Consider the following 12,314-nt stretch of genomic DNA (forward strand, 5'->3'; position numbering starts at 1 on the left):
TTGTGATCAAGCCAACTCCAACTCTCGATGACCTCTTTCAAAACTAATAGCATTCTGAAAAAAAATGTTCCTGCTAAGCCTCTAATTCAGTACCTTGGACAGTTGCCAGCGTTGGTACCTCAATAGTTGGGAGGCGGATTCAAATTGCTCAAGGTAAAGTCGTTGCATAATTTAATAACTGGCTATTTACATCCCACCGGTGAGCTCTAAAACTACTGTAAAAGCACCACTTGATGGCCTTATTAATAAAGCCCTATGTCAAATTTACTTCAGCTAATTTTGCACATTAACAGAACCACCAGGAGGCAGTGTTGAATTTTAGAGCAATGTACAGTTCAGCGATGAACCACTAAGTGTCAGCAGAATATAATTTATAGTCATCCCCTCTTCACTCGAAGGCTTGCTCTTTTTTGCCAGTTACCAACCATAGTCCAATGTTTACAAGAAATACAATCAATCAATGTTTCCTACTTGTAAAGTGTTCACCCTGTGGCATGGCTAGACCTATAAAACAAGTGTATGTATTTGTTTTAACAAAAAATAAAGAGACTTACAGTGCACAGGTGAGGGAGAAACCTCTCTATGTCATTTAAGTCGATGCCATCATCTTCCTCAAACATGTTTTTGCTCATCCTAAAATGGGTGGAAAATGATTGACATCATCAGGCAACATGGCATAAATGATCATAAGTAATATTACCAACATGCAATATCAAATTTTGCACACAAAATGGTAGATCATACCCTTCTCTATCGATGTGAGGCAGATGCTTTGGCGCTGCTCTTGTGTGTTTCCTGTGAAAGTGGCTGAAGTCTAATTTCTCCGGCTGCACATCCCAACCTGTACCCCTGAACCCCCAGAGACCAACAGAAAATCATTTAAAAAATATAATGATCACAGCTCCTCAAAACAGTAGATTTAAATTTGACAATAATAATAATCCCAAAAATGTCATTCATATGAATTGGATGTGATATGCTGCAGAAAAAAAGTTGATGAACAAAACACTCACCCACGTGAGTCCATTGTGTTTGCAGCCCATATGTCTGTCCCTAGGATATCCAGGGAGACCTCTCTATTTCCATTCTACAAGACAAACGGCACAAAGGAAAAACATTATCATAACAAACAAAATCAGAATTTGACATTACACCATTTAAAAGCACAGAGTAGAACTAGCACCTTAGTGGAGCTTTTAAACTGGTTGTTTCGACCTCTGCTGCCAGATCGAGAGCCAGAACCTGGTCTGGACCCTGAGCTAGGCCTGGAACCTGAGCTGCCATTACTGCTGTGCTCCCACTCATCCTGTGCACAGCGTGAAAAATATTATATAATAATAAATATTATAATAAGAATTGTCTTTCCATCCTGGAAGGGCCCAACTCAACTCCTTTAGAACACGCATACATACCGGCTTAGTGGAACTTCTCCCCTGTGATGAAGCCCAGCTGCCTTCTTTGTAGTCATTGCAATCGTTCGTCCACTAGAAATGAGAAACAAACAAGGGGATGGACTTAGTATTGGACTTATGTGATAGACCCTATGTGTACTTTATACACAGCAACAACACCATATGTTTCTGCATAAACAAATTATACCAATCAACACATCAGGAATTTTAATTATTAACCACTATGCTAATTGATGCTTTCAAATCTGGCCAAAATGTGAATGTAAAAAAATATATATCTCCACTCAATTAGTATTGTGGGCAGCACCTGAGCTTTACTTCAGACCAGAGGATAGAGGGATAGTGTCGAACCACAGATTGGAAAATAAAAATATTTTTTATTCCTCACTCAATACTTTCATTATTAAAAATATACACTACATTTTTTTTGCCTTGCCCTGCTGCTGGTCTAAAAAATCCAATTTTCTCAATATGTCCATGCTATTCAAACATGAAAAGAAAATTGCTAACCTGTGACAATTTCCCACCATCATCCAAATCCAAGTCTGCATCACCCTTGTCTCCCAGCAGGCCTTGCACCTGGTACTCCAGCACATAGCTGTCGATGAAGCGTTCCAGCTCTTCGATCTCCTGCGAGCGCGTGCTGCCCGCCTCGGACGATGCCGACGCCACCGATGAACTCTCCATGGCAACTGAGGTGGCGGTAGGTGGGCAGTGAAGAGGGGAAATGGGGGAGGAAAGTGACCTAACCAGGGAAAGATTGTGAAAGCAGAGTTAGATTCCTCAGGATACCATATTAACACATTTTTACAACATCTAAGCTCTCACCTCAGGATCTGAAAACAAAGCATCACATCACTGCTATCAACAAGCATCCAGACATGCACCATCTTTTCAAAACAGTCCAGGAAGCGTCTTATCTTCAAACTACGGCCACCAATGCAGTCATGAACACTTCCACTAACGTCTACATCACTGCTCTCCTTTTTTTTCCCCACCTCCTTTTCCCCGCTGCTTCATTTACCCTCCTGTCTGAGAAGTTGCAATCACCTGGCCCCTGGCCCTCGTCGCTAATCTCCTTTACATCACAGCTTTGATCAGCGGCCATGCAAAGAGGATTTATCCCATGCAGCGCAAGGAACGCGCTATTATCGAGGCCTGGTGATTCTTTGAAGCACCATCACCATGTGTCTGGTTTTTAAGTCCGTAGCGGCAAGGACCAATTGTTTAAAAGGTGGCATAGTGGCATTGATTCCTCTGAAAACTGAGTATTTATTCAGTCAGTAGGAAATACCAATCTCAGGACAGGATTTATGAAAATATACCCACATTACAGTTCACCAGAATGTGAACCGCAGTGGAACTTCTATGCAGTGCACCACAATTTAGTATTTAATTATTTTATGATGTGTATAGTTTTTTAGGTATGCAGCCTCTTGACCTGGTTAGTAGTTTATCAGAAAAATTTAGATTTAAAAAAACACCAGTCAAAATACATTAAAAAGTAAATTGCTAAATCAGACCTCAGCATTATTATGCCAGCAAGTGACCATTTTAACACATACTACTTTATATAAGAATGCTCAATGATTCTCCTACTCATTACTTTATCATAGCCTTAATATTTATTTTATTGATATTAGTGAAATGTCCTTGAAATTTAGACTTCAGTAAATGCCATAAGACAAACAGCCGAATAAAATCGATCCTTCCATTAATTCAGATCTTCTATATTGACCACAAACTGTGTGGTTTTCTTTAAGAACTGCACGGCAAAACAACTCTGACAGACTTGTGTGGTATCCTTTAAACACATGCCGTTACGCAACAAACAGACATAAAGAAGTATAAGCCTGCAGCTAAAGCAGTCGGAATGCAAGTCAGGGTTCCAACCCCATACAGCGAAAAGAGGCTAATACATCTAATCTGGTCTACTACAGACTTGCTGTCTTAACAATCTTACACAGCGGGTTTACACCGAATTTGGCTTTTTCTATTTCTGAGAGCAGCGCCCTGTTGAGGGCTGTCGCAGTTTATCAATCTACAACTGACTTGAGTTAACAAATAATGCCTGAAAGTCGATTCCTTGTTTAATTTAATTGATGGATATGCCATGTATTAGAACTAGAATGACACTCTAGAGGCAGTTATTTGGGTAGTAAAAACACAGCAGTTGATTAATAAAGAATAAAGTCAGAGGACTCAAAAGTAATCATTGGAGAAGAATAATAGGGCAGTAAAAATTGAGGTTCTTTACCTCTTTAGCCTGCATATTCTACACTACGTGACTGTAAAAGGGTGTCTGAGGTGTTTTTGTATGTGGATGCTTGCATTCACTGTTTGTGTACACAATAGTCCCATTGTCGCTTCCTGGCACAATGGTGACCTACTGGGAGAGCAGTGCTGTACAACTCTTAACACACGATGACAGTGTTTGGTCTGCAATTTAAAGCACACTTACAATCAAAAGATGAGCAGTAAAATAGTGTTTCCTAAAGTGGTTAAGTTTATTCTTTATCAACGTGCAGTGATTGCGGTCTGAGCACATAATGATAACACAGTTAGTTGGTGCAGACAAAAGCCTTTTTACAATAAGGCCGCAACAATGAGAGGGAGGCCATGTTAAGGGAGTAGAATTAAGTGTAGGCCCTCCCCATTTCACATTTGGCTCCCGAAATTAAGGTATACTTGAGTTTGTCGTTAATGAGGTAACATTATATCTGTAAAGATATTCTGGAGTGCTAATTCAAGAAGTGCTTCAGACCTGGCCCAAATGGGGACAATTTCCCAAATTTTATAGCATCATTCTATGGATGCCATGATATAGAGATATTTAAATTTAATATCAGACAGGAATATGTCTGACAAAATGATGCTCCTTTCCCTCCAATTAGCAGGTCCAATGTAGTTCTTCCACTCCAAGAATCCACAAGATGGCACTAAATCCCTGCTTGACAGACAGGGCTAGGACTAAACATTAACAGCAAATAAGTAAGTTTTTAAGGGGGGGCTAGGTTCCGGGTGAATACGTGGATCACAGTCATGCAGGGGAAACCTGTATTTAGGATCATCTGCTCAATCTTTTACCTTTACCAATAAGTCAGTGAAGTACAAAGTGTAAAGAATCAAAATTGTCACATTGCTAGTCACTCTTTGACCTCCAGAACAGAGGCCAACGGATTCAATTGATCATTTGGCAGCAGCCTCAATCCAGGCCGCAGCCTCACTAGCTGACAGAGCGTTTATTGAAATGTAACTACAGTGGAATCACTTAAGCCAAAGGATTCTTTGCCCTCATACAAGGCAATGAAAACACATTGGCGAAATTGTAACCCTAAAACAAAGTGTACAACTAAGTTATCCAACATATAAAAAATTGCCTTATGGATCAAAGTAATATTGAGATACTCAACACCCATATTGCATCCCTGTTTTATATTATTCAGCTATTATAGAAATTGTGTTTTATGCATACACACACAACCAAAAAGGGATTTTGTATAAGCATCTAGTTATTAATTAAGTTATACTGTGCAATAATACTCGCTATGTAATGACAGTGGATATTGATTCCAATTTATCCCAGTGCTAAGTGGTCGTCAATCTTTGTGCAATGTTATCTAACACGTTCATTTTTATTTCAACTTGCAAAAAAAAAATCAATTGAGTTGAAAAGGTTATACTATAGAGTTACTAAATACGGACTTACTGATTCCATTTTGTAATGCCCTCATGAGTGACCAATTCACTACCAGCCCACCCCAGTCAACTTAGATTGGACAAAGTCCCTGTAGTGAATCGTGATATTGATTGATAATAAGTAAAATATTTGTGAAATGTGTGATTTGACGGTTACATTGGCTTAGTCGGAGTTAACAGTGCTGTGAAGGCAAAGATTTCTGTCCACATTTTTTAGAAAGAGGCCCGATTCTGATCTGAAAAGTTCCCACATGCAGTTGTTTACTTATGACACATGACCAGTGGTGTATAACAGCAGCTTTTCATTGGAAGCTGAGGGTCTAGTAAATGTACCATTCCTGTTATTATCATTTTTTAAAGAATCCAAGGAATGTCGCAATCATGAGAAGTCATTATTACTGTAGGTATATTTTAGGCAGATGAGGTACATTTGCCGTATTAATTGAGGGATTGAGAGCACAGATCAATGAATTAATCAATGACATTAAAAACACAATGGAAAACCAAAACAATGCCCCTCAGCCTCATTGTATCTCCACACTACCCTAACCACGCCCATATTGACTGAGCAGCTACATCTGTTAGCCACGATTTTTACCATTCTACACCACATTTTGACCATTTAAATCATTCTGATCTTACGGGTGATGTCTGTTCCCACACACAAATAACCGCAGGGAGCTAAAAGTCACAATCAAGTGAATCAAACCACGCGCGGAACTCAACAATGCAGCCAACTTTGCGGCAAACCGGCCGGCTAATGCTAACAACCGCAAGACAACAAGCGCACGCATCCTGGGTTTAAAAATCACATTATTAAACAGACGGATCGCGTTGTATTATGAAAAGACTCCAAGGAAATGACAGTTAAGAAACAAACCTTGCTGTTATGACTGATCTTTCACACTGGAAACAACACATATACATACACCCAGGTTTCTAATAAGATTAACGCTTACCCGAATTGAGAAGGAGTCTCTGGAACCCGGGTTCACCCCCTTCTCGTATCAATCTCGCCTTTTCATGAGTATTTTTTCCTAGGGGGGAAAAGGAAATGTATAAATGGGAGCGATATGGAGAAAACGCCAACGTAGAAACACCGGACGGGAGAAAAGGAATGCAGGAATGTGACGTCTAGTCCGGTTTGCTGGCAGCGTTGACACGTGCATAAGAGAAGGTGCATCAGGGGAAATGTAGTCAGATGACAGTGTAACAACTCATAGACTGTTATTTCCAGTGATTGGACTTCCAAAACCGTGAAAGACGTCCAATCTATAGTCAGGGGATGGTCGCTGTTAAGGATCCAGTAATTAGCAGTGTACTATACATTTGAATGGTAATTAATTTATTTGTTATTTAACTCATAGAGGCACAAAAAAGTAATGATTGCCCGCCATTGAAAATGATAGGATGTCAATGTCCTCCAATTATACTTTAATATGGGTGAACTGGCTTTGAATGCATCTTTCAGTGCCATTGACGGCGGTGGACGTCCAATCCAGCATATCACAGTCAAAATAAATTGGATGTCAAGCACGGTCAGTGGTAACCAATGAGGATACATAATTTCAACCTATGCCAGGAATATTTAAAAAAAAAACATTTGTAACTAAAGAAGTGGCTAGGAAGGGAAATTGGAAAAATATTCCAAACTACTAAAATACTGCATGCCACAGTAGAGTACCTTTACAAAAAAAATAATAATTACAAATATTCTTTTTTTTATAATTCAATATTGATTAAGCAAATCGTTAGAATTCAATTTGATATTGAGCAGCAGTTAAGGGACCACTTAATTGTAAAATGACCTAATACGACTAATATGTTCACCCAAACAAAATAAACAGTCAAAATTCCTCATATTTGTTCAATATTTACCTTCTATTAAACCCCATTGGATCATTGAAATAAACATAAAATGAATCAACTCACAGTGTAAAATGTTCAAAAATGAATCCAAATTAGATCCAAATCAAGTTAAATCCCAGCAGGACTTCAAGAATCAAACCCAACTCGAATGCCAAAGAGTTGAAATTGTATTGAATTTTGAGATAGTGAACGGTTATGCAGATCCATGTGATATAAAAGACATGACAAACATGCCAAGGAGTTGGGCCTGCATGCCCTTTGTATCACATCCATCTCAAATCACAGATTCTCTGCTTGGATTGTGTGAGTGTTTGCACAAAATTGAACATATCTGCAAGATAGTTATAGTTGTTCATTAGACTTTGTGTTGCAGCATTTCGGTTTGGCGCGTCTGTGTGGGAAGAGACCACAGACAAATGGCTCACAGCCATTTTGTTGAGTAACAAACACAATGTTAGATTTGCAGCCAGTAGGTGGGGGCAGCACACAAATCATAAACTGAGAGATAGCACCGAATGCTCTCCATATAATACAATAGAGCATACTTCAGTGGGTGTCAACTCCATTATAAAACACGTGGCACGACAAGAGCGGCTTCAAATCAAGCTTTGAAGATTCCCACCTACTTAAATTTGGGACTATATAATGTTACATAATTTGAAGGTTATTTTGATGCAATCCCCACACGCATTGAAATGTGAAAAGACTGTAAAAGGCAAAGGATGGAACAAAAACCAAGTGCACCATGTCAAGTTGGGATTTGGAGAGCCATGTACAAACGACAAAAATGAGGCACATTCTTTGAAAGCTAGACAAATGCGTGTTGTAGAGAACCACCACCAAAAAACAAAAACAAACTCGAATATAATGGGAAAATGGGGAGAAACAGCAAGGATGTGTTGATCCCATCCTTATGGACCCGCACATGAAAGCGACCACAGGCAAGTTCAGGTTGTGATACTACTGGGTCTACTTAGTCCTGGTAAAACTCATCTTAGATGTTGCACAAGGAACCTCACGTATAAATTCAAGAGACTCTTCCCATGAATAGTCAGGTGCTGCTTTGTCGATAAAGTCTCAATAAGCAAAATAATATGGAGCCACCACATCTACTGAATTCAGCTAGAAGTTGCACTTCTGGAACAAAATCCACATAACATTCATATCTGGAAGTTTAAAAATAGCACGCACCCAATATTATGGAACCCCCGTCGCAGTCTTAGTCTAATAGAAGTCACAAAACCAGACTAGATGAAATACTTAGTCGTGAGTGACATGTCATCTCTCAACCAAAAGTTTGTTAGAGAAATCCTGTTACCATGCCAAGTATGTTTTAGCAAGTGAAAAACAATGCCGTAAGATAGTATTAGAGAACAATTGATGCAACATTATGAAGCCCTCTTAAATCTGGGCGACACCACATAATTTGTTAAAGCCAACCACATAGACAAGGCTTTCCTAATATGAAGTTTGGTCCAAAGCGCTTGACAACCAGCGACTGCCATCTCGCCGAGCGAGCAATTGCAGCCCGGCAGAGATGGCTTCGTTATGTGTACGCACGCTGAGCACCCGTTGAGTAGGTGGGTCCGTGGCAAGGCAGTGGGAGAGGTGGCAAAGGGGCAGATGGAACACAGAGGGAAGTTCAACCGGCAAACACGCAATCGGGAGGGGCGGTGGAAGGGAGGAGGGTTGTGATGGCGGATGCGTGAGGGAGTTGAGGCTCTTGGGGTGGGGGTGAAAATGAAATCAGGTGTGGGGAGGACTACAGGAAGGGAGGACGGGAGCAAGGATACAGGATGGGAGAGGTATACTCATGACCTTCAATGCTTGACAAAGAAAAGGTTGTAAAGTGATCCCCAGCATATTTGCACTTTGGCATTGGACAATCAGCCGTTATTTGAGACAAAACTCACTAGTTTCGGAATGTCTGCAACATGCCCCCCAAAAAACTACAGAAAATTGCATTTCAAATGTATTAGGCAAAATAATGTCTAATCTGTATTTGTAGGTTTAAATGCGAATCAACAGGTGCTTCCTTTTTCAGAGTTTAATCTCAACTCTGTGGCTGCCATTGATAGTCATCCAAGGCAACATTTGAATTCATTCCAAAAGTTAGTGTCAGATTTACATTAAACTCATTAAAATAGGAGTGTCAGGTTAAGTGTACGATCTCCATATCCAGCATCGACACGCTCAAAAGTGAATCAGCTAACATTTGTGTCATCAACTCCCTATTACACATTGCAAATGGTGGGTGTACGTGAGGGAGGTGTGCACGGGCGTTTGGAAGGTGTGCTGGTAATGAAGCTCATGCCGCGTGAGAAGGCCAATTAAAGCTTGTGTGTGATGGCTGCCACCGCACTAGGTTCAGGCTCCCTCCAGGCCAAAAGACAAATGCTAGTAAACACCACCTGATGCGCAGGCGCACAAACAGGCATAGGTCCATGAGATGACAAAATGTTGATTCACATTTTGGAACTCACATGTGTCAAAGTGGCGGCCCGGGGGCCAAATCTGGCCCGCCACATCATTTTGTGTGGCCCGAGAAAGTAAATCATGAGTGCCGACTTTCTGTTTTAGGATCAAATTAAAATGAAGAGTATAGATGTATATTAAATTTCCTGATGTTCCCCCTTTTAAATCAATAATAGTAATTTTTAAATCATTTTTTCTGTTTTTAGTTCAAAAATCATTTTGTAAAATCTAAAAATATATTAAAAAAGCTTAAATAAACATTGCTTTAGATCTATAAAAAACTGAATATTCAGGGCTTTTAATCCAGTTTTTTTAATCCATTTATATAAAAAAAAATCTAAATATTATATCTAAAATGGTCCGTCCGGCCCACGTGGAATCAAGTTGACGTTAAAGCGGCCCGCGAACCAACCCGAGTCTGACACCCTTGCAGTATAGAAGCTGAGCTATAACTCCATCACTGAACAAAACAACAACACCTAAACACCTAAACTATCTCAACTATCTTGTTTGTTGCATTAGTTGGTACTGTATGGTACCACTGTATGTTACCTCGGTGTGTTTTTTAAACAGATCCAAACATTGTGGACACATTAGGGAGAAAGGACAATGCGAAGGAAAAGAAGGTGACGCAAGGGTCCACCTGCGTCAGCCGTTGTACAGGGTCATCATGGGGGAGGTGAAAATTAAAGCATGCAGGCAACGTCTTGCACCTCAAAACCCCCTCTCGCGACTCAGCGGGATCAGACACACACATTAACACACACACACGTGCACAAATAGCTGGTTAGTCACAGGTGGGGTTGCTGTCGCTGCATATTTGAGGCCAATCTTTAGTTGAACGGAGGGTCAGAGGAGCATAGACAGACCATTTCCATTGGTTTATGTGTGTGTGTCTATAAAAATGGCGCTTTTTAAAATGTACTTCCGAGGGATGACTACAGTAATTAGATATGTAAATGAATTGTCATGTAAATCAAATACAAATTTTGAAAGATTTATAGAAATGTACAAGTATTCATTCATTCCAAAAATGTTCAGCAATGCTGCAGCAATACACGTGCATGTTAGTTAGTCCCTGCATGCGCATCCTCCCCTGTATGCGAGCCGTGTGACTCAGCGTGGCTTTTGCCGGCCACATCATCGGGATGTCCTGACGTGTAGACCATAATCATCCCTTGACATTAAAGGCCACTCGTTTTTCTCTGGTGTGTAATAAAAGGGGACTTCCACAAAGCTTATAACAGCGTATAACGTTTTACAAATCCCAGCCCATCAAAAGGCTTTCGTGTTGGTGTTTATTCCCACTCTGCCATGGAAGGGAGACTTAGACGATACTCTGACAGACTTCTGTTCATTTGTGGGTTCATCAAATCACACAGGGTGGGCTCAGTTAATAGTTAAGATGATTTGAAACTAATTAGTTACATAGATGTAATATGCTACTATGAATGTGCCCTACAGAATTACCCAACAACTGCATAAACAACCACTGCAATGACAGGTCGTACAACTATACCATATGTTTGATAAGTGACTGCCAATGCGTGACGACAGACCTCCAATCCATTAGAACTGGGAGGGTTGGCAGCAAATGAACAAGCAACAAGCACCGTGACACCCCAAACGTCAGACGCCCAGTCTATTGTTCATACCACAAATATGATGAGACTTAAATCACTCTCACTGCTCAGTGGTTAGCATTTGTGGCGTCACTATGCGTCAAGAAAAACAAAACAAAAACTTTCTTCCTTCAGTCACGCGCACCAGGGGGCCTCTCCATCTCTGAATTTGGGGCCTGGTGCTTCCCAGCGTATAACTATGAATTATATATAGTACATTCTACTGTAAACATGTTAACAAGTCCCAAAGACAGTCCTAGTTGCCGAGTACAATGATAGACATGTAGAATTCCCAATAACGATACTACATGAACAATGGCAAAATGTACAAAATGATCCAAGAAAGAAATGGCTTTCCTTCCAACATTGGTCTGTGGTGACACTCTAAACGAACAGAGCAAGACAAATACACAAAAAAAGGAGACGGTGGGGGGTTCAAGGTCAGTGTTGTACGTAGATGGGAAGTGAAATGCTGAGAAAGTCTCCAAAAAAGCAGACAGAACGAGGGGGAGGGTGGTAGGGTGTAATCTCTGCCTTTACCAGAGAGGAGAGTCGGGTGGGGAGGGTTTTGGACTTTGCTTCACACACACACACACACGCACATACACAAGTCGCCCATGCCAGGCGGTTAGGTGGGAGGATGTAAGGGAGAGGGCTACACCCTTGGGCAGCAGCTTTGTTGTGTGACACATGGACAGCCCACCCTAGCATTCCCACCCCTAAATTTGGCCTTGGATACAATTGTAGGTTTGAGGGCGACAAATCGGACCCGGCCACGCAGGCGGTACTGGCTCGGCTCAGGACTCGTCCAACAAGAAATGACTAGCCTGCTACATTTTTGTTTTTAAGACCTTGCCCCCAAACCCCCACCTCCCCCATGCTACAAATTTTAGAATAGAACAAGTTTGGTTTAGTATTCATAGCATAGCAACTAGCACCACCACCCCATATTACAAATTTTAGAATAGAAAAAAAATATTTTAATATTCATAGCATAACAACAGGTACTTCTAATTCACCGGTTTCCATTTAAAGCAATAGACATCCAATCCATATTGAGTAGGAGGTCTGGCAGAGATCACTGGCAATGGCAGTGAATGAGTTAATTGCAAAAAACCCTTACATATATTGTTATTATTGATATAATATAACAAAATTATTTTTTGGTGTGTATTTGAAAAATACATATCTTAAAATGATAATAAGGTGAAAATATGAGTTTTGAAAAAATACAATA

General features: G+C 40.4%; 1 protein-coding gene and 1 long non-coding RNA gene across 2 annotated transcripts in view; one reads left to right on the top strand and one right to left on the bottom strand.

Moving 5' to 3' along the window:
• ctif (CBP80/20-dependent translation initiation factor) overlaps positions 1-2,387 on the bottom strand; it is a 45,169-nt gene extending 42,782 nt beyond the window's left edge. Inside the window, exons 1-7 of the mRNA XM_077622327.1 lie at positions 2,241-2,387; positions 1,923-2,157; positions 1,413-1,484; positions 1,184-1,306; positions 1,014-1,087; positions 745-849; positions 555-633 (exon numbers count right to left, since the gene is read on the bottom strand). Of these exons, the coding sequence (XP_077478453.1) occupies positions 555-633; positions 745-849; positions 1,014-1,087; positions 1,184-1,306; positions 1,413-1,484; positions 1,923-2,157; positions 2,241-2,302 (750 nt within the window). The 5' untranslated portion in view covers positions 2,303-2,387. The remainder of the gene's footprint in view (positions 1-554; positions 634-744; positions 850-1,013; positions 1,088-1,183; positions 1,307-1,412; positions 1,485-1,922; positions 2,158-2,240) is intronic.
• LOC144091395 (uncharacterized) overlaps positions 1-12,314 on the top strand; it is a 155,507-nt gene that overhangs the window by 45,316 nt on the left and 97,877 nt on the right. The gene's annotated exons all lie outside the window — the stretch shown is intronic.

The sequence above is a fragment of the Stigmatopora argus genome, chromosome 16, assembly GCF_051989625.1.
Source record: "Stigmatopora argus isolate UIUO_Sarg chromosome 16, RoL_Sarg_1.0, whole genome shotgun sequence".
In the NCBI taxonomy this organism is placed as follows: Eukaryota; Metazoa; Chordata; class Actinopteri; order Syngnathiformes; family Syngnathidae; genus Stigmatopora; species Stigmatopora argus.